Source organism: Dermacentor silvarum, chromosome 2, assembly GCF_013339745.2.
Source record: "Dermacentor silvarum isolate Dsil-2018 chromosome 2, BIME_Dsil_1.4, whole genome shotgun sequence".
Classification (NCBI taxonomy): domain Eukaryota; kingdom Metazoa; phylum Arthropoda; class Arachnida; order Ixodida; family Ixodidae; genus Dermacentor; species Dermacentor silvarum.
The window spans coordinates 148,165,701-148,191,306 of NC_051155.1; the positions used below are offsets into that span (position 1 = coordinate 148,165,701).

The 25,606-nt window shown below is 45.7% G+C and overlaps 1 protein-coding gene across 11 annotated transcripts in view; it reads right to left on the minus strand.

Moving 5' to 3' along the window:
* The window catches only part of LOC119441900 (protein lava lamp), a 281,369-nt gene that overhangs the window by 115,928 nt on the left and 139,835 nt on the right, over nucleotides 1–25,606 (minus strand). For all 11 annotated transcript variants that reach the window (XM_037706559.1, XM_037706556.1, XM_037706551.1 and 8 more), the window contains 8 exons: nucleotides 23,118–23,237; nucleotides 21,603–21,710; nucleotides 19,666–19,734; nucleotides 15,601–15,828; nucleotides 9,402–9,551; nucleotides 6,302–7,954; nucleotides 4,457–4,708; nucleotides 2,345–2,569 (listed from right to left, as the gene is read on the minus strand). In XM_037706559.1, the coding sequence (XP_037562487.1) occupies nucleotides 2,345–2,569; nucleotides 4,457–4,708; nucleotides 6,302–7,954; nucleotides 9,402–9,551; nucleotides 15,601–15,828; nucleotides 19,666–19,734; nucleotides 21,603–21,710; nucleotides 23,118–23,237 (2,805 nt within the window). The remainder of the gene's footprint in view (nucleotides 1–2,344; nucleotides 2,570–4,456; nucleotides 4,709–6,301; nucleotides 7,955–9,401; nucleotides 9,552–15,600; nucleotides 15,829–19,665; nucleotides 19,735–21,602; nucleotides 21,711–23,117; nucleotides 23,238–25,606) is intronic.

Consider the following 25,606-nt stretch of genomic DNA (forward strand, 5'->3'; position numbering starts at 1 on the left):
ACAAAATGCAACTGGCAGCGTTTGTAGCGAATGCCGCACCTATTTGTGTAAGGCTCACTTTTATGAAGGAGCCACAACCCTCATTTCGGAGCTCAGAAATGTTGAAGAAAATAAAAATGAACAAAATAAAAAAGGAAGGCTTCACCTGAGAGCATTCTCATCAATGTACAAAGTGAATCAGGCTGACAGTAAAATGGATGAAGAATACTGAATAGAAGTTTTTGAAGTGGGTCATATGTAACTACATTTTCTGTCAAGGTGCAGTAAGGGTCAACAGGGTAACGCTTCATTGACTATCTGTTGCAAAAGTTGCCAGGCCAATGTGTTCATGACCATATCGGACAAAGTTGTGTGGTGGTGCTGCGCGCATCTATGCTAGTGCACCTGCTTGTGAAATGTTCCATGGAAGCTAGGACCTCTCTAGATATTGAGATATCATGCCAGTGGCAACAACAACAGTGATGTCACAGTGCTTCATGCAGTGAGTACTGTCGAATATGCCTGAGAGCGCTTGGGCCTGGGAACTTTTGCGACACCTGGTCTTAACTGGTTATGAAATTATGTTGTCACAGACTTCAATAACAGAATCATAACTTTGCTTGCATTTTATTCCAATGTGACAAAGCCCCAGAACATGAGAAATCACATCGCTTCCTCTGCTCTCACAGTGGCAGCTGGTACTACCCACTGGGTGAGACGAACTGGAAGGCAAATGATGCATTTCCAGGGTTTGCGAAGAAACAGAAAACAATCTGAGAGTAAAAGAGAACAGGGTCGGAAGGATGCTGGTCTTCAACTGTCCTGGGACGTTCCTCCCTGTCCTGTTATCTTTTACTCTCAGATTTTTCAGACCAGCGTCCTCCCTGTCCTGTTTGGAGCACAAAATCTGCAAGGAGACTCCCAACGTCACTAATAAAGTGCCCTACCCAGAAGTGATGTTAGCAGATAAGTAGAATCTCGTTAATTCGAACTACAAGGGGACCAGGACATTTATTTGCATAAAATGGAGTTCGAATTAGGGGGACCCCTTTAAATATAGCGCCCGATTAATTGTGCGGTAGGCTCGTTCACACCGATGACTTGAAGAGGTCGCGCGACCAATTGCGACTCAAAGTGACCGATGTTCAGATCAGCAAGTGCGATCAGCCAGTCACCACAACGTAATGTGACTCGATATGCCGTTCAAGTCTGCTTGCAGTGCTATCACCACATAAAGTAAGCGTCAGTGTATTCAGACTTCCTGTTCCTGTGCATCTGATTAGTTCAGAAGTTTTGAGACTACGGTCGCACAACTGAAAATCAAGCAGCGAGCAACTGGCCCAAAATGGTCACTTTTCTCGAAAAGCGACAATTTGTGATTATTTGCGACTGGTCGACAACAGTTTGGCTCAGGTTTGGCTCAGGTTTGCCTGAAAAGTGGTCCATGAGAATGGGGAATTTTGTTCAAAATAACATAACTGTTGCACATTTATGGAGTTCGAGTTCGCAGGAGTTTCTTTCTATTCAAATACATAGGACATTGCCGGGACCGACACAGGAATTCAAGTGATCACCCCATTCGAATTAAGAGATTTTGAATTACTGAGGTTTGACTGCACTTTGCCACCGTGACCATCACATTAAACTTCTGAATTCCTTGTTAAGTAGTGAAGGTGCAACAAAATTTCACTTTTTTCTCGAGTTCACTGCTCCGAAAATGTTCGCGGACTGCTAAAGACCACTGGAATGTGAAATAAAAACAGACAGAAAATGAAACAAACACAAGCGTTGCCCTGCCTTTGTCTGCTTTCAACTTTGCCTGGTTTTTCGTGCTAGTTTTCTTTCATCTTCGAGGTGGTGCCAGCAATGCAGGTAGCTGGTATCAGTAATGCTGCACAAGTGGTGCAGTCTATTAAGTTTTCTACTAAAATTACTAGAGGGAACTTTGGCACTGCAACCATTTCAGCTACCATAGGAATGATGGTTAGTAGATGGATCTGTCTGACGATTGTGCTCGTGGCTTTATTTACTACGCTTTATCTGCCTTCACTGGCCTAAATTCTGAAGCAACATGATTTTTTTTCTAAATACAGAAGGCAACAACTCTGCAAACCTGCATAACTGCTGCAAATTGTTGCATTTAAAATGCAATATTTTTTTGGAAATGCTCAGTTTTCAAAATCACAAAGCCGTTTGAAGCCAGAAGGACGAAGTTTAGGCAAATCCATGTACTATCCATCATTCCCATGCTGACAGAACCATAGTGCTTGCAGCACCCATGACAATAGTGCCAGAGTTCCCTCTAGTAATTTTTGTAGGACGCTCCGTGGTGCAGTCACAAATGATCAGGGGCTACACTGCTCACCTGTGCAGAGGACAGGGCACGTTCATTCTCCACCTGGTGTATTCGCAGCGTCAGAGCCACCAGGGCCTGCAGCTTGAGTTGCAGGTCGGGGTCCAAGCGGGGAAGAAGCTGCTCATACTCTGCCTGCTGCCGCTGGCGCAACTCTGCAAGCACTGCGTCCGCTTCCTCGGCAGCCGATGACTGTGCTGTCTCGGTTGCGAGCAGCTTAGCTCGCAGCTGCTCCACCTGCAGAAACGGAACACGCAGCACACGCCTGTGATTACAGAACCACTTCGAAATGCGCATGTCTTCGTAGCAGTGCCACTAATCAGTGGTGTTTAGATACTTACAAAAGTTACAACAAAAGGACCTTGGGACGTGGTTTGTTTAATCCATCGCACCTCTGTACTCTTGGTCATATGCAAATACACCAAGTATCTTCGGAGCAGTGTAGATGCCTATTGGATACCAACTATAAGTTCTGCAGTCAGCTGCCATCCCATGCGCAGTGATCATCTCCTGTGATTCATTTCATTTACAGAAGTGGTCCAGCCAGTTTAGGATGTGGGGAGATTTTTGGAGCAGGAGAAACTCAGTTCTGGAACAGTTTAAGAACAGCTACGCCAGCTTTCTGGAGCGGTTTTGCAGCAGAAAACATTTGGCATTTTCAGATCACTTGGAGCAGAACAGCACTAATGAGTGGCCATTTGGTGCAGCTCGATATTACCATGCAATTATTAAATGATGCTCTACAGTAAAGGAACGCACAAGGCCAACAGTCCGCAGCAGCCAATTAAGCACATCTTCCTACGAAGGAAATATACCCATTTGATCCTCGGAACTGACCTGAGGCGAGAGAAGCCTGGCGGAGCGCGCGCCGACCCCCTTTCCTTCTCTTTCCCTCCCCACAACACACCAAACAACTCTGATCGGTCGCACATCAAGTGATTTGGCACTGGCGCAGCTTTTCCCGCACCTACTCTTTCTTCCTTTATTTCTTTCTTTCTTTCTTTCCTTCCTTCCTTCTTTCTTTATTTATGTCTTTTCCCTGGCTCATACTGGCATATCCAATGCGGGTATGCGCCACATGTGAATTTTAGTGTGACTACGCCGCCATCGACGTATGAGCGGCCCGCTACGTGCTTCCGAAGGACCTTAATAAAGATTTACCATACCATACCATACGCTGCCACCGAAATCTGTAATGCAATACAAGCTTCGCTTGAAAAATTGGCCGTGTATCTGCATGCTTCACTGCAAATGATGCACTGCACCCCTTCAGCGCCGGCCCAACAGCCTGGAACTTGATCAGCTAGATCAGCGGAGAGGGCCTGAGCAGCAACGAGGCCACGTAGAACGAAAAATAGCGTGGTCAGCTCTACAAGCTGCTTGTGAACAACAGGTGAACGCGGCTTGCTTTTATCACTCCCAGAGATACTCTCGCCCACGAGAGGGAGAGAACAGTAGCTGCAGCATTTGTGGCCGGATGCGGCTGGTGCACGGTCATCATGTCTGAGCTTCTCAGTGCTTAGCTGCCACGCTGGTACGATGCTTGCGCTCACACATACGGTGCTTGTTAGGGGGAAAAAAGAAGAGTTCAAACTGGAGCACAAACACACACACAGATGCCTATGTGCATGGACATGCTCATACATGTTTGCCTCTAAAGATTTGAGGCTCTCTGTGTGTCGAAAGTGCCTTCATTTATATTTAAAGCACTTTGCATCGGCTTTGGCCGGGTGACACGAATGTTTGCAGTAAGGGGAATATGCTGGGCTAGTTGGTTTTTGCTGAAATGCACGTTAACTAGCTCAAAAATGTCAGACACAGGTTAAAGACATAAAAGACAAACTCTAGACTTTCAACTAGCGTTGAAAAATGTATGTGTTTGTCCTTTATGTCTTTAACTAGTGTCTAAAATAAGCTTTTTAGCAAATGCTCATTTCAATGAACATTTGTCCTGGAGGCAAGCGGTAACAGGGCATAATTTACTAGGCGCCACACATATAGGCTGTAAGCACACATTTTTTAATATTCCTCTCAACGTCAGCAACACCTTTCAAAAAGAAGTGCTGCACAGCAGTTATATTGGAAACAAGAAAACACATAAAGGAACATTCAAGATAGCCTTACTTGTTCTGCATGCCTCTGCTTCAGGGCTGCAATGTCTGCCTGATGAGTTTCTCGGAGGCGGAGCAGCTGGAGCGATGACTCGCGTACAAGGCATTCTTGAAAAGAAAGCAGCTCTCTCCGGCAAGAGTCCTTGAGGGCTGCCAACACGGCTGAGAGACGCTCCCCGTATTCCACGTGCAGCTCTTCTCGTTGCCGACACAGTTCTAGCCGCTGAGAGGCACGGCTACAAAGCTCCTGGTTCGACAGCAGAAGCTGAGAAAAGAAAAGAAGTGAATGCTGGTACGCAGTTTTAAAAGTGTTGATCAAGTGAGCAATGTTGACGTTTAAAAGCTATGATTCGAGTATGAAAGGTGGCACTTTAAAGGGTCCTCTAGATATCTCAGTTACAACTCGCTGCAACTCTGTGGGCTGGAATTTTTATTCACCGGTAGTTTTTGCGTTCCATCCTCATTGAGATGCACATAACATCATGTGAAGACAAGTGCGCTAGTCCTCCACTGACTTTCTTGACAGGCAATGATAAAGGTGCATAAATGCACAATGACAAGGTTAAACAGCATCAGGGATTGAATTCTATTCATGAGCAGAACAGATAAGATTTCGCTCGTGATAGCACTGGCTTTTTTTTTTCCTTCCAAGTTTTCCTACTGTTCGCGATTTTTTTAAAGTGTAGTCTTGTTTAGATTTTGTTTATGCATGTACTTCTACTTTCAGGTCCCTCTTCTTTTTCTGTTGTCTTTCAATGAGAATGTATTACAGAAAAACTAAGGAACAGGAGCCTATTTTGTACATAAGGTGGCATTACAGCAATGGCAGCACCACAAAAAAGTACTGCACAGCCCTACTAAGTGGCCAGACGGCCCTTTGCTAATTTGAGAGGCTCACTATTAGGTACAGCCTTATGATAGTAAGATGGTGAACAATTCTTATTGATATTGTAGGCTGGCACAAGATGCCATACATGGCCAATAAAAAAGGTCAGCAGAGTGATGCCTCCTTTTCATTGTGAAACTAGCAAAGCTAACAATTCTGCTTTTTAATACAGGCAACTGTTGTTCATTCAAGACCAAATTCTATTTATCATCAGTCAATACGACAGCTCCAATGGGTGTCAATACTTCTTTATTGAGTACGGAGAGAGTTAATTATCCAGTCCATGTCAATTACCATATTTTCCGGGATATAAGTCGCACCTTTGTATAAGTCGCACCCCCCTCAAAACTGCAGGAAAAGAAAAATACATAAGTCGCACCGGCCTACAAAGCACACCAACAAGAAATTCAAAAAAAAAAAAAAAAATGCGACTTGCACACCAGAAAATACGGTAGCCTAGAATGAAGACGATGGGCAGAAAAATTCTTCGTTGTGTGTGAAAATATACTGCCATGCACATCGGCATTTGGAAACTGCTTGCATAGTTCCTGCTTAGAGCTAAAATTTTGCACTCACACTTGAACAATTGAAAACAGTACAAAAGCACACAACAAATAACATGCCACTGCTTTGTAAACATTGTGAGCTGGCACCTTTACCCATAGCAACAGTAGAACTAGCTTTCTCAATGTGTCTGCTCTGTAGTATTTCCTCCTGTCCTGCACCTGTCTGTTGAGCAGCTGGATTTTTACAGTTATAAAGCCTAATACCCTATAACATGCTAACTTCAGCCGCCTATGACACAAGGGAATGAGAGTTCCAGCATTGTGGGGAGAACAGTTATCCAGTACACACCATAACAAACACTGCAAAAGAACGGCCATTCCCAGTCTCTACTCTGGTTGCTAGACACTCAGAACCTTTTTTATGTGATAGAAGCATAGATTCAATGAGAACCCTTGCAGAGCCTACCTCTTTTTCTTCCAGCTCCAGCTGCATGCGCTGAATGGCAAGTGGCTTCACTTCATCGATCACGCTTCCCTCTCCGCTGCTCCCTTTCCTGGATCCAGTGTCCGATGCCTCAATGTTTGCTTCCTCGTGGTGCCTACATTCCTCCGCTAAAGCACTATGTTCCCTGCTCACATGTTTTACACAGTCCACAGACACATCACCTGATGCCTTCAGGTTTTCTCTTAACTGATGCAGCTCTGCCTCCAACCGTTTGGCCTTGGCCGCCGATTTGGCAAGTGCCTGCTCCAGCTGACGGCACCTATCCAAAGAAGACCGCAGTCGCTCGCCACCGCTCAGCAGCCGGTTGGTCAAGTCCTTGACAATCTTCTGGAAGGACTCGTCCCTTGAGCCGAGGCACTGGACGTGTCGCTTGAGTGCTGATGCAAAGTTCTTCTCCTGTTCCAAGCGGCTACTCAAAAGCACCACTTGGCACTTGAGGCTCTGGTTTTCCAGGAAGATGTGCTTGTCGCGGCTGCACAGATCAGTGTTGGCTGTCGCCCTCAGCATCTCTTCTGTCTGAGCAACAAGCTGCTCTAGGCTACCGTGCTCCCGTTCCAACTCTGCCTTCAGTTTCTCTATCAACTCCTCTGCACCACATAACCTCTCTCGGACAACTTCCAAATCGCTCTCCACCCGCTGCCTCTCTGCTGTGAGACGAATGTTCTCTGCAACTAGTGCATCGTACGCACCCTTCTCATTTTCACCTTCATCAAGCTCTATTGATGCACTCAAAGAGTCAAGTGATAACCTCTTGTCAACGGCCTGCGCAAGGGCAGTGCCATTGCTCTCCAGAGCAGATTTGGCCATCTCCATGTCGTCTGTCTGCACAGCTGAGCTATGTCGGACTCGCTCAGGCAACATGAGTGCCGAAGGAATGGGTGACACGCAGGGTGACTGATCGCCAGACAGCAGACGTGTGCGCTGCTGCTCTAACGCCTTCTTCTCTTGCTCGAGGCGGATGCACTCCGTCTGCAGTTCGTAAACCTCCAGCAAGCTCTCGTCCTCCACTTCTTCTTTAGCACGCTGATACTCACTTTCTTTGATGGAGTTCAATGCCAAATTTCGCTCCTTACACAGCGTTTTGAGTTTCTCTTCTGTTGCCACTGAGTCACGGCGAAGGTTGTCATTCTCAGCCCGCGCGTGGATCATTTCCCCTTCCAGAGCTTTCAGATCTTCTTCGAGTGCTGTCACCTTTGTGTGCAACGTGGCCACCTCTTCCAGAAGATCGGCTGGGTTTGGCATGGGGATGTTATAAGCTTCGCAAGCAGCTGCATACTCAAGGCCCTGCATGGCGAACAATTTAAGATCATTGTAAATGGTTTCAATGTCAGCGTGGCTGTCAATACTGAGGGAGCGGGCAGCCATCCAGTCAGAAAGGTGGCTGCAAACAACTTGTTTGCAGCTGAGGATATGATTCTCATCACATTCTGTGTGCTCTGGGGACGGAAGATGCTCGGGGGTGGTGTCGCCTTGTAAGTGCTGTCTGGGGAGTTCCGAGAGAGGCATGAGAGTCAGCGCAACAGCGTCCCCACGGCAGCCGACTACTGAAGGGCTGGCAGCTTTGCATTCTCCTGAGGCCAAGTAGTCGGGGTGGCTGCCATTGCTTGTAACAATCTGGGGAAAGAAAAGAAAAAGAAAAGGGGGGGGGGGGGGGGAAGCATGACACTCAATGAAAAACACGTGCAAGTGACAACATGAAACCAATATACCCTAATATACAAAAGGTTTGTAGCAGATTCTGTGGAAAAGAAGTCAATAGTTTTCGAGAACTTTCAACACCCTTTCAAGTGGGCTGTTACTGGTATTTTTAAAATTCAAAGCTTTATATTTCAGTGTTCTAACTTAAATAACATTCCAATGACCCACAAACAAAGTGTTATGCCCCAGTCACCCTGGAGTTTTTCGAAAAACGCACTCGATGCGCCGGCGGCACTGAAACACTGCTGCAGCAGTGCTCAGTTGAGTGAGAAAAGAGTGGATTCTTTTTTTTAACTTCCAAAAGAACATTATGGACATTAAAAAGAAGAAAGGTCAGTGAAAACTGACGAACTATTTCAACGTTGCACGTTGACTGCAGTTTGTGTGGCGTCGAGTGGTGCTGCTCCGCATAAGGTGTTATGCGATCAGTGTCACTTGACATCACAAGAACCTTTGCTATTGAGTTTGTCACCAAGTACACCTATTTTCTTGCCTTTGGGAACTTGCTATTGATAATGCGATTTTAGATGATACGTTTTAGTTTCCGATTCCCGTGAAGATCGTATCAACGAGATTGAACTGTATTTAGAACCTCAATATAACAAAGTGTGTTTATACACGAGATCAATACAACGAAATTTCACAGCTGCAGCGAAGCAACACCGAGAAAATAAAGGCAGACTTTTGCGGACGCAGGTCATCAAATGGTTGAATTACAAGTGGCTGCTCGCCGAACGCACCTCTCAAACCAAGCGTCGTGCGACTAAGAGTGACTACCAAAGTAGAGTAGTGTCATGTTCTATGTAAACGCCAAGTATGCTAAGATCCTATCGCTCCCGGCATGCTGTATGCTTTGGGTGCAAGCATGCAGGTGTATTATAAGCTAAGTGCTAGAGCTAACAGTGAAGTTGACTTATAATGAAGTTACCAAGTGAACAATGAATTAACGGCACAGGAACTCTAGCCAACAATCACTGTGGCCAAAAGAAAATGCGCTTCTGGGCAATTAAACATCCACATTGATGAAGACAACACGTGGACAAAAGCACCAATGCCCTGCCAACTGCTCCACGTCGCCCGCATGCTCGAAGATGGCAAACCATCCTCTGTTCAAGCGCTGTTGATGTGCATGCAATCAGGGATTCCAAAGGCGACCTTGCAACTCTCAAACAGCACCTGTAGGCAATTTGTACTAAAACTTTTGCAACAGTAGTGAGGTGCTGCAAAAAATGTTTCTTCCGAATTTTAATAATTCGACGTTTCCTGAAAATCGGGTAATGCTGTTAGGCCCCATCCCAAAGAAATTCCGGGTTGGGGAGGGGACGTCTGCTCTACCTCTTGTGGACACCCACGCCTGCCTCACCTCGCCTTCCTCAGGACCTAGAGAAGCAGCAGCAGCTGCCAGTCGGCTGAGCAGGTCAGTGCGTATCTGCTGCAGCATGGCGATCTGCTGCTCCTGGGCCTCCACCTTCTGCTGGAGCTGCTCTAGTGCCTCGTTCCTTGTGTTCAGCATCTGAAAACATGAATGGGTGAGACACAGATACAAACTTCCAACCGAGCATCAAGAACCGATGGTGTTTTGATGTGGCAATACATCACTTTCTCAACACAGTAAATAGACCTGCCTGGTCACTACACAGTGCTCTCATGGACACCTGAGTGAATTAACATTTTAGTACTATCTGAGCAAATGTGGTCCTTCCACGTAGCATTTTTATGGAAGTGAAATGAGTGAAGAAAGAACTGGGCCAGCAAACTTCTGTTAGAGAACGGTGCCCTGTCACCGATTTCCAACAAATGACACAAAAAGACTTGCCATTTGCACTGCAAAGCAGTGTTAGTACTGTCTGGTGCTTGAAATTACTAGTTTTGAAAAGCAAAAGAGAACACTGACATGTACGCTTAAATGCTGGCTCTCACTAACCACGCACAGACTATACGTTGTCCAAGTTTATGACATACTATTCTTATTTCAAAATACCCCAAAAGCCACTTTGCAAGGCTGTGATGTGGGATAGTAAAAACAAGTTAACTTAAAGGTGTATATATATATATATATATATATATATATATATATATATATACACACGGTGTGTTCCATCCACTTTGACTGCACGTACTTTAAACTGACTAAAATGACTAAAACAACACAGGTAAACCATGGGCTGGTTGTACTCTTAGGATGAGCACAACAATGAAACCTTGCAGTAACATTGTCGAACAAAGGAAGCAATTTTTCAGTGATGTAAATAGCCAGTAAAATATCCTTTTATTGCTCCTGAAGAAATTCTGGCCAAGTTCAATGGCTCACCTCCCAAGGGGGATATATACGCATCCATTTGTTGCTAGTTCAAAAGATATACCAAAGAGCTCATTAGTGAGCCATCTGGGGACACATTCTCGGACTGTAGAGGGCGCGAGTGCTAAGCCGATTATGAGGCGCCCTCTATAGGATGTAGCATATAAAGGCTGTGCTGTGAATAAACGGGGGCACTTCTGCTGGGGACTCGGAGCGTGTGTCTTTACTCCGCGGCCCTCGGGCTTCAGCCTGCCTCCTCGGCCGCCTCGGCTCGAACCCTCCCACCACATGGTGTCAGAAGTGGGGTGCGTGGTTCCCGCGACTTGCCATGGCTAACAAAGACGCTCCAGTTCCTGCTCTCGCTGCCGCCAGTCTCCGGAGTCCCGCTCCGTTCCCCTTCGACGATGTCGGCGAGTGGCTGCCCTGGTTACGGCAATTTGAGGACTATGCCTTCGCCACCGGCATGCACGCAGCCCCGGACGAGACGAGGGTTAGGACTCTCCTCTACTGTATGGGCCCCCGTGCACGCATTGTCCTCAGTTCTCTCATGTCCGATGAAGAAGCGTACAAGTCCTACGCGGAAGTCACCCGGCGGCTCACAAGCTACTTCGTGCACCCCGTAAACGAGGTGTACGAGAGCTCTCGGTTCCACAAGCGGACGCAAGAGCCAGGCGAAACCGTCGACAGTTTCTTCACGGCCCTTCGGAACATGGTACGCAAGTGTAACTACCCGTCACCTGCCGTTGAAGAGCGTCTTGTTCGCGACCGTTTCGTCGTGGGTTTGGCGGATTCTCGCCTTTCAGACAAGCTGTGCCGCACTCCGAGCCTTTCCCTGGACGACGCACTCGTGCAAGCTCGTCAGCACGAAGACGCCGAACGCGAAAGACAACGCCTGTCCCTCACCGCTGGGCAACCGCTTACGGCAGCTCACGTGGACGCGGCGACTTCGCGTAAACCCGCGCAGCGTGCACGCGGACGACGCAATAGACGGGACTCTGGCAACTTTGCTGACTTTGCGTCACGTGACCGACCCGACGGTTCGCACTCGAGCAACAGAGCTGGCGAGGCTTTGAAATGCGGCCTAGGCCTAAGTAGGCAATGCGGATTTTGCGGTCACGAGTTTCACCGACGGTCTGACTGTCCAGCGGCCAAAGCGGTCTGTAACCACTGCAAGAAGCGAGGCCACTTCGCGGCGGTATGTCGCTCAGGGAAGCGCCTCGGATCCGTCGAGCTCCACTCCGTCGCGGCGGTGGCCCGCAACGGGCGGTACGTTGAGGTGCGTGTCAACGGGAACCCTCTCGTCTTCAAAGTGGACTCTGGAGCCGACGTCTCGGTGGTTCCGCGCACGTTTCCCGGCTGCCCAGCCGTCCTCGATAAGCCGCGAGGCGAAGAACTTTTCGGACCCGGGAAACAAGCCCTGAAGCTTCTCGGCACCTTCGACGCGGCGCTGTCTTGGAGAGGCAGGCAAGTCAACGAGCGCCTCTACGTCGTTGCGGGACAAGAGCAGCCACTTCTCGGCTATCCCGCTATCGTTGCCCTTGGGGTCGTCAAGTTTGTCGGCGCCGTCGCACCAGCTCTGCCGGACGCACCACCTCGTGAAGTCCCTCCAGCCCTTTTCACCGGCCTGGGCACGTTTCCGGAAGAGTACACGATACGTATCAAGCCTGACGCGGTACCGTATGCCCTCAGCACAGCCCGGCGTATCCCGATACCGCTACGAGACGTAGTCAAAAAGGAGCTCGACAAGATGGAGCAGGAGGGCGTGATCCGGTACGTCGACGAACCGACGGACTGGTGCGCGGGACTTGTCGTCGTCCCGAAGCCAGCGGGGGGTTACCGCCTGTGCGTTGATTTGACCAAACTCAACCAAGTCGTTCTGCGTGAACGCCACGTACTCCCGACCGTCGACCAAACCCTCGGACTTCTCGGTGACGCACGCGTTTTCTCGAAGTTGGACGCAACTTCAGGCTTCCACCAAGTACGCCTGGCGCGCGACTCCCAGAAGTACACGACTTTCATCACTCCGTTTGGCAGGTATTGCTACTGCCGCCTCCCATTCGGCATAACATCGGCCCCGGAATACTTCCAGCGTCAGATGTCTCGCCTGCTGGAAGGGTTGGCTGGTGTTGTTAACCTTATGGACGACATCCTTGTGTTTGGCCGCACCACAGAAGAACACGACCAACGCCTCCAGGCAGTCCTTGGTCGCCTCCAACAAGCGGGGGTCACCCTCAACGCTGCCAAGTGCACTTTCGGCGTGTCCAGCGTGCGGTTCCTTGGCGTTGTCGTCGGTGCCAATGGCATCACTCCGGATCCAGAGAAAGTGGCCGCCATTCAGCGCATGCCAGCTCCTCAGGACGTTCATGGTGTCCAACGTTTTCTCGGTATGCTCAACCATGTCGGTCGCTTCCTCCCGGGCCTCTCTCAAACGACTGCGCCAATCAGAAGTCTCCTGAACAAGCTTGCAGCCTGGACATGGGGACCAGCGCAGGCTTCAGCATTTGAAAAGCTCAAGAGCATGCTGTCGTCGGACATCTGCCTCGCAAGGTACAACCCTGCACTGTTGACGACAGTCTCCGCAGATGCCAGTTCCTTCGGGTTGGGTGCTGTCCTCCTTCAAGACCAGCCATCAGGGGAGCGCCGACCAGTTGCATACGCCTCTCGAGCGCTGACTGAAACGGAACGGAGGTACAGCCAGATCGAAAAGGAGGCACTGGCTGCCACCTGGGCCATCAACCGATTCGACGAGTTTCTTCGGGGTCTTCGTTTCACCCTCGAGACCGACCATAAGCCGTTAGTACAGCTCCTAGGAACCGCGGATCTCGATCTCATGCCACCACGAATCCAGCGCTTCCGCATCCGCCTTCTCCAGTACCAGTTTGATGTCAAGTACGTTCCTGGGAAACAGCTGGCCACCGCAGATGCACTCTCAAGGGACCCAGTCGTCCAGCTGCCAGCGACTCCAGCTGTTGACAAGGTGGAGCTGTACGTTCAAGAAGCACTCCGTGCTATCCCTCCTACATTTGCAGTCCTCCTCGACGACTTCCGAGCTCACCAGGCTGCAGATGGGGAGTGCGCGCAGCTCAAGTTGTACTGTGAGCAAGGGTGGCCTAGGAAAGAGAATCTGCCTCTCAGCATGGCTCAGTTCTGGGCTCATCGGGCCGAGTTCAGTATTGGTGACGGCCTTCTCCTCTGCGGTGGACGCCTGCTGGTGCCCGCTTCTCTGCGGAAGCACGTCCTCTCCCTCATCCATGACGGACACCTCGGGGTGAACCGTTGCCGCGCCATCGCCAGGGGAGCTGTCTGGTGGCCGACCATGGGGAGTCAGATCAAGACAATGGTGGAGAACTGTCCCAACTGTGCTACCACGCGGGTCCAGCGAGCAGAGCCACTGCTGCCTACCGTGACGCCTAGCCGTCCCTGGGAGCGAGTCGGGGTGGACATATTTCATCACGAAGAAGCCGACTACCTTCTCCTCGTAGATTACTACTCGAGGTACCCTGAAGTGCTGTCCCTTCGCTCGACGACGTCTACAGCGGTGATCTCCATCATCAAAAGTGTCTTCGCAAGGCATGGGATCCCAGAGACCCTCGTCAGCGATAATGGGCCTCAATTTTCGTCGGCAGAATTCCGCGTCTTCGCCCAGAGCTACGGATTCTCCCACGTCACCAGCAGTCCCAGGTACCCGCAGTCTAATGGGGAAGTCGAGCGTATGGTGCGGACGGTTAAGGAACTCTTCAAGAAGTCTCCGGACTGGCCTTTGGCCCTCTTGGCATACCGCAACGCACCTGGCGTGACCGGGTACAGCCCTGCTCAGCTGCTCATGGGGCGCAGCCTCAGGACTCGCCTTCCGGTCCCCATGGCCGCGTTGCTTCCAGAACCACCTAACGCTGCCGACTTCCACCGGCGTGACACTACCCAACGACGTCGCCAGCGTCAAGATTTTGACCGTCGACATGCTGCACAAGATTTGCGGCCCCTGGAGGAGGGAGAGAGAGTGTGGATTCGCGACACAGATTGTGCTGGCACTGTTCTTAGCCCAGCGCAGCGTCACTTTCGGTCACTTTCAGAGAAGGTTTCATTTTCGTGAGATCATGAGGCACGGGAAGCATGCGCACAAAGGTCGGACATGTGTGAGAAAGAAGCTCATTGGCTCTTGTGAGCTGAGCCTCGCAAAATCTCACGAAAGTGACCGCATGAGAATACTACCCCTGGTTGCATCAACGCTACTTTTCTAGGCAAAGCAAAATCTTTAGATATATGTAATACCAGTTAAGGAAAACGGCCGTTGTTTTCCCTTTTGACGTTCCATCCAATGACATGCCACTGCAGGAGGTAATTTAAACCTATACAGTAGATTTACGTCAATTCAATTTTTTTGGCTAATTTGATCCTAACTGAAGGTCCCGGCTGGTGCCCATGCATTTCTATGGGCCCAAACATTTGTTATTTCAATCCTAAAATTGGCATTTGCCGGATAATTCGAACTTGACCAGGCCGCATGCACATGCCTGATCCCTATGGTGACCGCAATAACAACCCCTTTAGTGGCAGCGCCTGTCTCGGTAGAGCTTAATGGACAGTGAATGCGTTGAACACATGTCACCTCCATTCAAAAACGCCTATTTTCGGATTGGATTAGGAAGATTTTCGAGCAATAACAGTAGCTCACAATGTCTGATTACAATATTTACTCGATTCTAACGGACATATCTTGTTCAAGGAAATTGGGCCGAAAATTGCATGCGCAGTGCAAACAAACAAGAAACCAAAGCCACCTTCGCGGCCTTTGTATGCTTTACCGCATGGCATAACTGTATTGCGGCGAAGCTGACGTTAGAAAACCAGCTGCCATTTTTAAAAATGGGGAGGGCATTCGATTTCTACTTTGGTTCGTAGCTTTAAGTCATTTCTACATTTGATTCAGAGGCGTGTTAAACTTCAGCAAATACCACTGAATGAATCAGTGGTGTGTTTTGGTGATTTTTTCTGCATCTTGTTTAATTCAACATGCTGGATAATTTGATCAATTTCATTGGTCCCATAAAGCTAGAACTAACGGATGTCGACTGTAGTTGAACAATAATAAGGAAGACATCTAAGAACAACTGAAACATAAGAAAGACAAATTTCCTACCAGGTTATCATAATGACTCAGAGACTTTTTGCTATGCTACGACTGGAGTGTCTTAGGCTGCAACCTGGCGACTTTGTCCAAATAATAATGTTAAAAAAAATATCGCTAACACTGACACCCACTCACCTGCTGGTGCTGTTGCCTCAGGCCAGTGTCCCCACCTCGGGCCTCAAGGAGCTCCATGCACAGCTGGAGCTCGCGCTTCAGCTGACTCACTTCCTGGGCGAGTGCGTGCTCCTGCTGGGAGGCCTCCCGCTGGGCCCGCTCCTGTTCCTGGCGGGTCTCCTCCAGCCGTTCAGTCAGCAGCCTGATCAGCTCATCACGCTTGCTCAGCTGGCGCTTCACATCGCCCATCTACGATGAGAACAACAGAGACCAATTAATGAGACCAACTAGTGACTGCAACCTTCACTCAACATTTAACCACAGTCATGACACTCCGTGCCTAGAGCAGGGGGCGGGGGGGGGGGGGGGGAGGGGGAGGGGAGCCCTCATTACCACTTGCCAGAAATGATGCAGAACCTAGAACATTGGGAACCAGCGTGGCACATCGGCATGACCTCTGAGTTTTGGCGGCAGACACGCACATTGATAATCCCTGAGGACATGGTTTCCGATGCACAACACATACGATAAGAGGTGGCCACATTGTCTGTTGAGGCACTCCAAAGGCTATTAATAAAAAAAAATTGGACAATTACCACACCTGCAGCTTTGCCATGACTGCTTTAACAGTGCATACTATTGATTTACAACCGATTTAGCCAAAGTGAAATTTTATAGCAGTTGGCCTTTTAAGTATTCTTCAGCAGCATTGAAGTACTACTTGGGAGCAGACTAACTGCTGCTCATTAACTTATCAGCTTAAAACTGCTTAATGTATGTGGCCAAGTGCCGGGAAAAAAAGCTGAAAAAAAGATAAACAATACAATTTATTGGTCTACATCATAAGCACCCTTTTTTAGGCCCATGTGATCCTTTTAAGGTATGTATTACTTTTTCAATATTTTTTTATTTGAAAAACTTAATTAAATGTGGGTCTCACGCCAACACTCATAACTCTAATTCAACTAGATAAAAGTACTCAATTTTTGGTAGCGGTTAGGGGAGGCTTTGATCTGTTCAATGAACCAAAATTACTGAGATCAGATGAATCCTCGAAGCATAGTGATGAAATAACCAAGAGCATGTGTGCTTCCATTGGGTGTGCCTTGAAGTTAAAGGCAACCATATCAACACTTGTGGCACGATTTTACTTGTCGAGGTTCATTGCACACCCAATAATGTGAGAAAAAATTGTGCGAAGTTTCACTGAAAAGTTTTCATTAGGAAAAAAGTTATGGATTTTTGCGTTTGAAGAAATCATAAAAAAAAATAGGTTCTGAGAAAATCAACGAAGATTTCAAAACACAAGATGACCAGGAGAGCTGAAATCGCCTATATTTGTAGCCAGTTCCATCTTGGGTCTTGCTCTTGTCTGATTTGCACCCCAACATTTTTGTTCTAGCTTGTTTTGCAGTATTACGGGTACAGTATTAAAGGTATTTGCAGTACGTCTCCAGGTCCGTCGCGCACTCCGACTTCCTTGTACTGATTACCGGCAAACTGTCATTTTGAGTGTCTTTGCACCCTAAATTTCTCTATTCTGCGGCTGCCACTAAGAAAAAGTAAGCTACAGAGAGTAAACACATCAAGCAAACAATCCGCTGCTCCTGCAGTGCACCCGAAGCCCCCACAACGTAAACAACACGTGCAAAACATTGCACGTCCACCTGGTGAGGCATTTATTATTTTAATTGATAAATAAAGTGTTGAAAATGTTATAAGGACATTATTACATTTTTGTACATGATACAATTGTTAAATAACCAGCAAAGAACTGCAAATCAGGGCATTTTTTTCTGTTTCACAGAAAACTGGCACTTCACTTTTGGTTTTGCAGAAGCTGGGTGGGTTTGAGAATAAATGCCTCATCTAACAAAGTGTAAAACATTTTGAAAAAAAAAAAATTGCAACTTTGACTTGGCCTCACACCTGAAAATGTGTCGTTACAATGCAGTTCTCAGAAAGGAAACAAACAGGTGTATATGTTGGATGTAGGTCAATTTTTTGCTAACTGTTGAGAATTCCAGGTACAACTTTGAGAATTTAATAGTCTGACATCGATTCTCACTTTCTTTTTTTTTTTTTTAGCTACAACACTGTTCTATTGCACTTTACTTCAAACTCAGTGCACAGATGCTTTCAGTTGTCACACATTGCTCTGTCTTCAGACTTTCCCAAAATTACCATACACCTCAAACATCTAGATTGTTCCAAGCATGCACCTTATGGTTTCATTAACAAGTTTGTTGTGCAACATGATAAGTGAGTTATTGGCTTTGTTGTTCGCATGTTTACTGCCTTGTACTGAAAGTGATTTGCAAAAAGCTCATCGGGATTGAAATTTGTACTTTGCCATGATGTCTTCCCCCTTGAAGGACGTTTGGCTGTGGCTCCTGTAATATGCATTGCACAATGCTAGGACTTCTGCTTAACACTGATCTACACCACTATCACTCACTCATGAGCTCCAAGAGGCAGGTGACAATAAGGAAAGATAAAGGAAGACAGTGCCAACAAATGCGCCTCTCTTGCTCAATTGACAAGAAAGACATTAAAGAAAGAAGACTCGTTGTTTATTGTATGCAGACTACTTTAAATTACTACCCCACTTCCACAGTGATGTGAACAAAGGGCCATTTGACTGCTCACAGGCAATTTTCTAGTGTGCACCACATGACTGAGACTAAAATAAGTGTCCATTTAATGAGCTTAATTACATAATGTCACAATTATGTAAAGTGGCAGCACTTTAGCACATCCTAAAGATTTTATGGGGGCCCTGAAGGTCACCCATAAGGGTAACCGCAAAGAGAACCGAGCATACCTAAATGTGTCAATGCAATTACACAATCTCCTCAGCAGGACAGCATTCATGCCATAAATGTGTCTGCTCATTTTCTTATATCTTTGCTTGCTTTCTGGCCATTCCTGGAGTTATAAAAATGGGCTACCAGAGCTTGCGCACCATAGGGAGTTATTTTTGCTAGCCTGGCCTTGACAGAGTTGTTATGAGGCGATGACAGATGCGCATACACATGCTTTTTTAGTATCAATGGGAAGCGGACCTCCACAAGATGCAGGCCTGACATGCACACTACTAAAATGCACACAGCTACAAATATCCAGTGTGCTTTTAAAGCAGTCAAAGTGAATGCTTTACCAAATGGTGACATGTTGCATGCTCCGAATGTCCCCAAAACTCAAGTGGTGACCGCTCTTTCTTCTTTCTCTCTCTTTGAAACATTATGTTCTGCGAACTGTCAAAGGACTCATCTGCATAAAGTAGCAGAAATTAGGGCTTTCTCAGCAGAAAGCATGCAAGCACTATGCACATAGTGGTCAAAACTTCTTATAACTATGCTGAAACATTGAATAAATGCTGCTGTTTTAAGTGATAGTAGCCATGCCTTACAGATAAAAGCTATTCTAAAAAATGGCCATACATGATGATACACATATTCATGTTCTTACAATAAAATGTCACAAAGTGTTAATTTTACATAGAGCAATATTTACTGTAGGCTTTTCTCTGCAATATAATAACCTACTGTGAAACCAAATAACTGACAACTACCACTGGCTGAAAAAAAAAAAAAATATTACATAGCCTCAGGAGTCGATTCTGAATCAGCTGCGTATCAGCTGCGTGCCAGCTGAGCATGCTACCAGGTAGCTACTACATATTTGCATATTGCAACTTAGATGAGAACATCAGAAAACTGACTGGCAGTGACTGCTAGTAGATCTTCTGGAAAGGTGCAAGGAAATACACCAGATGTTTCTTTTCAAGTTATATACTTTCAATTAATGTTACTACTTGAATTTTAATTTCAACTAGCCTAGATGTAGAATAAAGAGTTGAATGACATGTATACTAATAGTCATGCCACATAGGAAAATCATGAGTTCATTAAAAAGAAACCTTTCCTTCACAAACTTTCAAAATCAAGAACAAAAGCACAGCGATGAAAACATTTTATGTAAATCTTCTGGGAATAATTAAGTACGATGAACTGGTTTGTCAAAGAAGGAGGAGGACAAGATGTATTCTTGTCTTGACAAATGAAACAAGATATGGTAGCTCACCTTCCTCTTGTACCTGCTGAGCGCTTCATTGAAAGACATGTCCCCATGTGCAGGCGAGTGTTCAGATTGCTAAAGAAGAAAAAAGATATGCATTCCCCATTTGAAGGTGCTGCATGGCATACTACACTACTTACTCCAAGGTAGGAGTTTTAAAAAATCTGTGATGCTATGCATAAATTTTTTTTAAAGTTTAGAATGTGCCCCTTTTAACAATGTGCTGTCGCAAAAGCTTGTCTTGCTATCCAAACATCCAACACAGTCTATACAGACAGCACCGTTTAATAAGCAACAAGGTAAAGCAGCCACAGCAGTAAACCAATAACATCTTTCTTTTTTCTTTTCTTTTTTTTTTTTCAGAGCAGCCAAAGCACTTGTTGCATTCTCAGCAATCACTATTATGGGCTCTTCCATGGCTCAAATTCATGTATCATACTGAATGTATTTGGCATGAGCTGCAGGCTGGAAAAAGAAAATTAACCTGCCTTAGGATTCTATGAAAAGTTCAATATGTACGGGTCGACTACACCGAATACTGCTAGACCATGCCACTGGGGTAGCGGTAATGGTGCCTTGTCAAATCTACCGACCTATACGCCTGAAAGTAGACTGAAGGTACAAACTTCTGCTGCATTGCAGATTTCTACATAATTCATTGGCTTACTCAATGTACCTGCATTTAACATGCTAATTAATGTGCTGTCAGCTTACTATCTGTTTGCTAGCCTTCTGGTTAGCTCAGTTGGTAGAGCAACTGCTTCCCCTTCCAAAAAAGCCTGGTTACTGCAAGGCTTGACCAGTGGAGCAGATGGAGTTTCTTCAATTTCAAAGATTTTTTTTTTTTTTTTTCGAGGAACCCCTGTGGGTTTCCTTTGTAGTTTTGCACAACTGTCATGTAGATACCGACTTTCCCTTTAGGATCACTAGAGTATTTCAAGAACTTTTTCGCGTTGAATACATTCCAAGATTTCATGCATTTTGTAATTGGCTCTGTTTAAAACACCCAACAGTCTACTTCATCAACTAACAGACCAGGCACTAATGTACCATAGACACTAGCAAACCACCTTTCTTTTTTGCTCCAGCTTATCATTAAAGTTTGTATCTCCCTCTCAAAAGATTTACAACCCACTCTGTTTATCAGATTAGATGCTGAACAGCCGTGACTCAGCTGACACTATTTTATGTCACAAGTGGCCCACTGTACTGTGCACATTCTCACTCCACCACCAGCAAAAAAAAAAAAAAAAAAAAAAAGCAGTTACAAGTGCATCTAGGAAACACAATGTCCTCAAAGAATGGAAAAACGTTATGAAAAAGAAAAACACATGTCATAAACACTGTATAAGTAAGAGACACCCAAGGGGGCTTTTAAAGAAAAAGGTGGTGTTTTTATTATCGAGTTCTAGCTTGTTTGTAAATGTACATATCACAGTTTATAAATTCCTAGGTTACCGGAGCCATGGACGGCAGCAGCAACGTTGTAAGCGACCATCTTGTGACACTTTGCCCAAACACAAAACGATAGAAATATTCTTGTTATGTGTGTATTCTCACTGAGAGAGAGAGACTATTCTATCCCTGCCGACTTTTTGCATCACCATCTAAGTAGAATATGGTTGGTACCTGCAGTAATAGCTCAGTGTCCTCTCTGGTTAAACTCTATGCCACAACACGATGCCACCCAACATGGCAACTTGCGCCAAATGTCTTCAGTAATCCAACATTCCATAAACTGCAAGACGTTTACAAGTAGGCTAAATCCCTCTTTCAACCATGCACAAAATAATGCTCTTATAGTCCTGCCTCCTCAGTAATTATAACTCTCCCCTCTGGAGAACACGTTTTCTTGACATGTACACGGAAAATTTCTTTGCTTACCAAATCTACAGAGCATACAGAATGCCCATTGCCTATCACAAGTCAACATTTCTACAGACCTTCTTAATTATCTCGGGAGATGCACAAGCCTCTATGCTTGAAAAACTGATGTCGAAGCTAGAATCCAGGCCATTGTTGATCTTTGCACTCAATGCTCCTGAGGATGTCTGTTGGAGAGGAGAAAAATAAAGTATGTTGTTATACACTTTGTGGGGAGGGGGGGCTGGCAATGTTAAGTAAACAACTATTAGTAAGTATAAGACCTTAATTACAAATGGCAAGGTGTAGCTAGTGACACAACAATAAAGATTATCTAAAATAAAAACCTTATTGATTCTCGACACTATATAATAATAATAATAAAAAAAAAAACAGCATCAGCGTGGGCCATTGATGCTCATCTGCACTTACTTCCCCATTGGTCATTTAGGGCAGAGCCTCACCTCAATGCACTTGGGTATCTCGTGTATCCAGCACAATTATAAAGGCAATCAAATCCTTGTTTGGATGCAATTATTTTATCGCTATAGTATTGACTTCTGCTTGAGCTTTGTCTGAAGTACCTGATGATTACACTTCTTTCTCATTAGACACTTTAATTCGCAAGAAATGATCTGTCTCCAACATTTTTGTTATATGCACACATCTACTCAGTGCTCACGCCTCAGGAATATTACCTAAGGTTGCACATGTGCCAGAACATCACAAAGAAATGCTGTAAACAATTGGACGATGGCTGCATGGTTAACGCAATTAAATCAAGCACACATCAAATGCCCTGTCAGTGGTTTAAATCCTGCTGGTGGACAAATATCAAGAAGACTCTTTTGCATGGCACATACGTGCTTACATGTGGACATGTGGGGCTCTTGAAACTACCTGTTCGAGAAGTCTTCCCATATATGGGCCAAATTGGGAAACTGAAAGGCTTACTTAATAATGAAAAGGGTCACGCTCTCCATTGTTTAACAATGAAATCAGCCAGTGCTACAAGCCATATATAAGCAGTGCTGTACTTCATGCCTTCACGTAAACCATTAGTGTAGCATCCAAATGAATTAACTTAAAAGCTTGCTGCCTATGGATTCAAATATTTAACAGAATGATATTCCTGTCTGACAATAAACTACACATAGAAAACAATTTCAATGATGCACTTAAGAGAACAGTTCCTGCAACTGTTTAGTGCATTTCACAGAGTTGTGTTCATGGCATCGATTTGCAAAAGAGTCGCTTTCGAAATCAAAACAACTGGCTCTGAAGTCAGTGGCATCAGCAAAGAGGAGTATACGGGCGAGCCCAGCTGCACTACAAGATTTTGTAACAATTTTCTCGCATTATGTACTTCTAGCCAGACAGTGCAACGATTAAAATAACCACTGGTTTTTCTCCACGTGTCACCTCACTAATCATCCCCTCATTCACCAAACATTTCCAATATCTGTCTCAACTATTCTTTACTAATCTAGTGTGCTGTCCATACTTTCACTGCATCAAACAACACCTTTGGTTGCTAGTGTAGGCTTCAATGAGTTTTTATAGAAAATGCTTTCGAGGGCCAGTGCCCCACAAACCTTTCTAGAAACGCTCTCTGAGGATGGTGCAGAGGCCATGCTAGAAGGACTGGTGTCTGAAGACAGACGGCTGCCGATGCTTGAACTTCCGCTTGATGGAAGAGGAACAGAGGATGGGCTCTGAGGATGAAAAAAAGAAAACAAGGCTAGTTATTCAAATTCATGGGAACAATTAGCTCTGTAAAGCTTCTGATGATGACTGGACAGCTTGAGAGTGTGACTAAACGTAAGCAAAAATACCAGTGTTGGCTTTCTTGCCAAAACTGCCCACAACTATAAACTTCATAGATGCATATAAGGAAAAAATGATAACAAAATATTGATAATATAAAGAAAAAGAGACGCAGTTTCACCCATAATGCAAAGCAGTGATACATTAGGTGGCGCAATAATAGGTGCAGTAGGGCTTGCACATTTCAGTGAGGTATCAGCCAGAGTAAACATTTTTAGATGTGTGCCACAATCTTCTGGCAAGAAGAAGAAAACGTTATTCAGCAATGACTCACATAATTCCATTAAATTCTTAGACACTCCCATGTGCAGGGTATGCACCATATTTAGAGGGAAAAAAAAAAAAAAGCTATCAACCAACTCTAGTCTGAGTCATCTTCGATTGCGGAAGCGCCGTTTTCTGGTGGTGAAGAAGTGGAGAGACGTGGCTTTTTCTTTCTCCTCTCACCTAACCTGCTTTGTGCTTCTGACCATTGGCTTCATTTAAATTAATTCTTTCATCTTGGTGCTGGTTTACGAATAAGCTTTCAGGGCGTGGAGTCAGTCTATTATAGCCCATCACAGAAGCTGGTGGCTCAATTGCATTCTCCAGGCACAGTATTCAACTCTCCTATAGCATAGGCAAAGTAACTGAGTGGTAAAACCTTCGGCTGCCTATCTGTTGGTCCAGAATTTGAATCCTTGCCGTTGACTGCTGTTTATGTCTTCTTTTTTTGTTTTATTTATAAACTTCTTTCAAAGTGCTTTAGGATTGCTGCAACAGATGCTGGTGGACATTTAAAAAGAAAAAAAAAAGAAACATAAGAAACTGCTATCACTGTAAAAATGATGCTCACGATCAATGCCCTAAACGGCCATGCAAAATTACAGACATAGCATCAGCACACAGCGAACAGTCTAAATGCTGTCACAATGCCGAACTGTTTGGCTGGAATGATACGGGGAGAGGTTTTGAAAGGAAGAACACAATATCAGCAGCAATTTTAAGGCTCTTGCGATCATTTGGAGCGATTCATAAACGATATTAATAAATAAAGAACACAGCATTTTTGCCACTCTAATGTATGCATGAAAGAGGCTTCTACAGCTCGTGCCCATTTACTCATCAACATAACGCTTCTATAGTTCTATAGACCTTTGCTAGTTTTGTCCCAGTGGCTGAATGCTGTCTCCCATGCTGGCTGTGCTTTCTCGAGCCAGAAACTGACTGTTACTATGAGGAAAATGAAGAAGGAAAGTAGCCACAACTGCGAGCTTCCTTCACTGTTTCCTCAAGCTGGCAATGTTGTCCACAGTTTGATGTCTTGCTCATCCTTATTTTAAGACACTGTTTGCGATGAAATAAGAATGACCGCAACATAAAAATGCTGGTTTCTTTGTGAAACAGGTCAATGCCGTAACACTTTTCTTCACACTGCAGCGCATAATCACTGGCATAGCCAGAGGGAGTGGGGGTCACAGAGAGCATGTGCCCCCCCCCCCCTCCCCCCTCACACACACCTCCAAGAAGGAGGAGGGAATAAAAGAGAGAAGGTAGGGATGTTAACCAGAAACGTGTCTGGTTGGCTACCCTACACAGGCGGACAGGAAAGACGCAGTGAGTTCGTGCACGCGCGTGGAGGGCCCTACCAAATCAAAGGCGTTCACACAGGCAAGTCAACTTCAAGAAAGACCAAAGTACTTTTACAGCCCCCAACCCTGAAAATTTTGTGTTATTATGCAACCAGCCCATCCTTCCCTCCACCCCCACACCCTCCCTGTCCACAGTGAAGTGCGTGTCAAGGCTTTGTCTTATAGCTGTTCTATTTACTTTGACTCTAAGCCAACATTCGGGATTTGGTCACAGAGGAAGTGGGTAAAAATGGGACACATTATGGATTTGGAAAACTTTACATTGTAGAGTTTCTATGACATACATATATCCCTTTTGTTAAGTGTTCTGCTGCCAGGGGTGTCCAGAAAGAGAGAGAGGCAGAAAGAAACTTCAGAAACCTAATGCCACAAAAGCTTAGAAAAAGAAGAAGTTGGTGCTAACTTGAACTTCGCCTTCACATGCTCTCCCTGACCCATCTAACGTGAGTCCCCACCTTTCCGTCCCTTTAATGCACCTGTGGCATAGAGCATAAATCTGTTCATTGAGCTGGATTACTTGAAAAGGCAGACATTACTAGGGAAGGAAATCAAACTGCATAACTGACTGATGAACTAAATTTCAGAAATCAACTGTAATTAATTTAGTGCACATATTGCAATTGCAA